The sequence below is a fragment of the Sinocyclocheilus rhinocerous genome, unplaced genomic scaffold (assembly GCF_001515625.1).
Source record: "Sinocyclocheilus rhinocerous isolate Xijiao unplaced genomic scaffold, SAMN03320098_v1.1 scaffold2358, whole genome shotgun sequence".
Taxonomy (NCBI): Eukaryota; Metazoa; Chordata; class Actinopteri; order Cypriniformes; family Cyprinidae; genus Sinocyclocheilus; species Sinocyclocheilus rhinocerous.
In genome coordinates, this window is record NW_015627543.1 from 534954 (window position 1) to 540087 (window position 5134).

General features: G+C 35.4%; 1 protein-coding gene across 1 annotated transcript in view; it reads left to right on the forward strand.

Annotated features, from left to right (window-relative positions):
- The first annotated feature begins 403 nt into the window (after nt 1-403).
- The window catches only part of LOC107730808 (zinc-binding protein A33-like), a 31956-nt gene continuing 27225 nt past the window's right edge, over nt 404-5134 (forward strand). The window contains exons 1-5 of the mRNA XM_016541752.1: nt 404-502; nt 1510-1605; nt 3119-3352; nt 3552-3699; nt 4052-4078. Coding sequence (XP_016397238.1) covers nt 404-502; nt 1510-1605; nt 3119-3352; nt 3552-3699; nt 4052-4078 — 604 coding nt within the window. The remainder of the gene's footprint in view (nt 503-1509; nt 1606-3118; nt 3353-3551; nt 3700-4051; nt 4079-5134) is intronic.

The window sequence follows — 5134 nt, forward strand, 5'->3', positions numbered from 1 at the left end:
TATGCAGCACTGGTTGTGTGTTAAATACATTTTTATCAATTTTTGGAATTTTTTATGTGTTTTTAAAACGTTTTTAAAAAGACGCTGCAGAGCGTGACGTCATATCACAGCCACTGCAGCTTCCAAAGAAATTTCACATGCTCAAAGTCTCGTGTGACCGCAGCTTTACCCTGAAAACTGTCTGAAGATGCAAAAGTAAATTCATTGATAAATGGTTGAGTCTCTTAGCGTCTCTCAAGTATTGGAGGTTCTTATGATCGGTGATCACTGTGAATGGATGGTGGGCTCCCTCCAGTCAGTGGTGCCACTCTTCCAGAACCAACTTGATAGCGAGCAGTTCTCGGTTCCCGATGTCATAATTCTGCTCCGCTGGGGATAGTTTCTTGGAGTAGTAAGCGCAAGGATGGAGGCTGGGAGGCTCACCAAACTGCTGGGACAGCACGGCCCCGATTCCGGTGGTGGATGCGTCCACTTCCACCACAAATGGAGATTGGGGATCAGGGTGACGTAGGATGGGGGTGTGCTGAATTCCTCTTTGAGCTTCTCGAAGGCTTCGCGAAAGTATTCATACCCCTTCATTTTTTTCACATTTTGAAAACAGCAAAAAAAAAAATGCATCTACGGGACCCTCAGACTGTGAGAAACAATATTCTCTGGTCTGATGAACCTCAGTTCTAAGCATCATGTTTGAAGGAAATCAGCTCTCACCTGCAGAGTACCATCCCAAAAATAAAGTGTGCTGGAAGCAGCCTCATGCTGTGGACTCATCAGAGTAGAAGAAAAGCTCAATGCACCAAAATATAGAGATAACCTTAATGAAAACTCAGTCCAGAGCATTCAGAACCTCAGACTGGGCAGAAGGTTCATCTTCCAACAGGACAATGACCCTAAGCACACAGCAAGAGTGCCTTATAGACAACTCTATGAATGTCCTTGATTGGCCCAGCCAGAGCCTTGGCTTGAACGCAATCAAATTTGAAAACTGTGAACTGAAACTGTGCATCTGCCCCCATCCAATCTGACAGAGCTTGAGAGGTGAAGAGATGAGGAGAAGAATGACAGATAATTGCCAAATGATGATGATCAAAGCTTGTCACATCACACCCAAATAGATTTGAGGCTGTAAAGGTGCTTCAGCTAAGTACTGAGTTAAGGGTATGAAAACCTATGCAATGTACTTATTTCAGGTTTTTTTATTTTTAGAAATTTACAAAGTTGTGACCGTTCTGTTTTTGCTTTGTCATTATGGTGTATGGAGTAGATTGATGTGGGAAAAAAGTAATTTAAAGCAGTTAACAAGCCTGCAACATAACAAAACGCGGAAAAAAATGAAGGGGTATGAATACTCATATGACGCTGCAGAGCGTGACGTCATATCACAGCCACTGCAGCTTCCAAAGAAATTTCACATGCTCAAAGTCTCGTGTGACCGCAGCTTTACCCTGAAAACTGTCAGAAGATGAAAAAGTAAATTCATTGATAAATGTCTGTATTTTTCTCTGTTTGTAGAATCAGCTGCTTCAGACACAGATAGATGTGCAGCAGAAGATCCAGAACAGAATGAAGAAGATTCAAGAGATCCAGCACTCAGTAGAGATGAGAAAGGTGAGTGATCTAATTATGAAAATTAATGTTAAGCTTCATAATATTTTAATGCATAATTGATGAAGGTGTTGAATTTAATGGGGGGGTTTTTCCAAGTAACATGAGACCAGCAGATGAGAAAAGCAACAAGTACATTTGTAGTACATTCTTATTTTTTGGGCTAAATAGTAAAACTTATACACTATAAATACACTAATTAAAAGTATATTTCTACTTCAGTAGTACTTCAGTGCAATTGCAAAAGTATACTAAATACCACTGATATTTAAATTGATTTTAGTACATTGAAATAAAGTGTACTATTGCAAAAAAAATATATAGATGACTTTTATTAGTGTGCTATAAATTATTTAAAAATTAGTTAAATGTTAGTACACTTTTATATAGTCATTCTAAGTTTAAATTAAATAGATTTTATTCTAAATTTATCGGTAATGTAATAGTTTTAAGTATATTTTCCAAACTGTGCTACTTAAGTACACTTAATATAAATTAATACACTAATTAGCACTAACACTTACATTTATTTTAAGTGTAGTACCAGAAGTGTTTTATAATTGCATTGCTTAAAAGTGTGCTACGATCACTTTACATAAAATTTTAATGGTTTTTTATATATGCAATCACTAAGTTCTATTTGGATTTTCGTGAAAGATACAGTAGAAATGTTTTACTTAAGGTCAGTTTGGACTTGTGTATTAATTATTCTTTCAATCTATGGGTGTTTACATTTACATGAATTACATTTACAGTAATGTTAATCAAATGTATTATTTCTAACATTCAAGTAGTTAATTTATTAATGATGGAAAACAACAGCTTCATGAAGTGACTACACAATAGGTGTAATTTTAGGATGCGTTTAGATGTGAAACAAAATTCACAGTTTAACAGAAAGTATACTTTTAGCATAAAGTACTTAAAGTGCTATATTTTTTAATGTGGAAGAAAGTGCTACTAATGACATAGTAATAGTGTACTTGACTGTACTATTTAAAGACACCAAACATGTAGTTAAGTATCATATAAAGGGAATGTTAACATAATTACAATACATTTGAAATTAATTATTTAATCTATAAAAATATGTGGGCAATACATTTTGTATATAATTGTTATATATTATTCTTATATTTTAAATAATTAATATTTTCTATGTATGATGAGTATATTAAAGTGTATGAAAGATGGTTTCAGTTGTACTGGTAACTAAATAAAAAACAATTACAGAGAAAATATGTTAAAAGCACATTTTAGTTCATAAGTATGGTGTCCCAAAATAGCACAGTTGAGTACACTAGATTATCTTAAGAATATTTTTAGTATATTAAGTACAAAATTTGTGTGTGAAAATAGAGCACTTTAAGTACATTATGGAAGTGTAAGTAAAAAAGTGTATTTTACTGCACTTTTTTTCACCTGGTGGCATGAAACAGAAGTTGCGATTGTCTTTGCGTCCCTATTGTGACGTACATCTGAGTGAAACTAATTGTTAATTGATCTCATTGATCAGAGGAACGCAGAGGAAGAGAAATCAGCCAGAAATCAGCTCTTCACTGATCTGATCCGCTCCATTGAGAGATGTCAGTCTGAGCTGCTGAAGATGATGGAGGAACAGCAGAAAGCAGCAGAGAAACAGGCTGAAGATCTCATTAAAGAGCTGCAGCAGGAAATCACTGATCTGAAGAAGAGAAACACTGAGCTGGAGCAGATCTCACACACTGACGATCATCTGCACCTCCTACAGGTCTGTCAACATCTGTCTCATCACCGAGAATGCAGAATATTATTGGTCATATGCTCTGTTGACAAACCTGATGAGCTGCTGTCTTCAGAAACTGTGCAAAAGAGAATTAAACTGTAATAAAGTCAAATTTGAAAAATGAGTTAACGGTGTAAGCTCCTGCATATGATCATATCTAATAGTCTTCTCCCTCCTGCTGTAGATGTTCTCATCTCTGTGCAGTCGTCCACACATCAAGAACTGGACTGAGATCAGTATTGACTCTGATGTGAATGTGTATTCAATGAATAGAGCTCTGATTCAGCTGGAGAAAACTCTAGATGGGAGACTAAAAAAAATTGGTCAAACTGGTATGTGAATATCAAATATAGTGAACAGATTTCTTATGTGAAGATCTATCCAAACTTAAACTAAAGCAACATGTAATAAACATGATGTAACTATTAACATACCTGTACAAACTGCACTCACAGGAATTACATCAGTAACACAAACACTAACCAGAAATCTGACTAAAATTAATCAGTCTAGAAACATTTCCCACTTCACAATGACGATTCAGAATATTGCAGCTTAAATAACACAATTTCTTACATTGTTTTATAAACTGATGGATGAGCAACATTTACATGCTGATGCTCAATGTTAACATGAAATATTACAATAAATAATTAATCATTATATTGTCATCTGTATCCACAGGGTTGAAGTGTCTACAGAAGTTTGCAGGTACAGTGTGACTGACACCATTTCCTTCAGTACATTTTATGATCTGTATTATATGAAAACGTTTGTTCTGAAGTTGATTGATAATGTCTGATCTCTCATCTAGTGGATGTGACTCTGGATCCTGATACAGCGCATCCATATCTCATCCTGTCTGATGATGAAAAACAAGTCAGTGATGGAGACATTAAGCAGGACGTCCCAGAAAACCCAAAGAGATTTGATTATGTTGTTTGTGTTCTAGCAAAGCAGGAATTCAGTTCAGGCAGATTTTACTATGAGGTGCAGGTGAAGGGAAAGACTGAGTGGAGTTTAGGAGTGGTCAGAGAATCCATTAACAGGGTGGGTAATTTAATTTATACTCCAGTGAATGGATACTGGGCTGTGATTCTGAGGAACGAGAATCAATATACAGCTTGTGATAATCCATCGCTCTCTTTATCTCTAAAAGTGAAACCTGAGATTGTGGGAGTGTTTGTGGATTATGAGGAGGGTCTGGTCTCTTTTTATGATGTGGGCTCCAGCTCTCATATCTACTCTTTCACTGATCAGACTTTCACTGACAAACTCTATCCATATTTTAGTCCAGGCCTTAATCATGGAGGTAAAAACTCAAAACCACTGATCATTTCACCTGTCCGTTAAAATGAACAAATCTCCCAAAATCTGAAACATAAAATTATTAATTAGATAAATTATTAATTAGAATTAATAAAAAAGGAGAAAAAAAGAAAGAAATCCGCACACTGATTGCTTAAATTCTTTTAAATGATGATTTATGATCAAATAGACTACACTGGAAAAAATATCCACCTTATTCTTCAACCCGAAAGGCAAAGGTACAAAGTATGCAAAAAGAAGATCATATTAGCATTATCATTCATCTCAATGGCGTCACAATAATTCAATGACACTACAAGATCAGCTTCAAGTTGCTATGATGTTAAAGACAAATATGTATTCGTTTCACGCTTTCAACCCAATTCAACACCTCAGGGACTGTAATAATTTAAAAATGCAAGCTCTTCTGAAGATCTAGTGTTTTTTTTTTTTTAATTG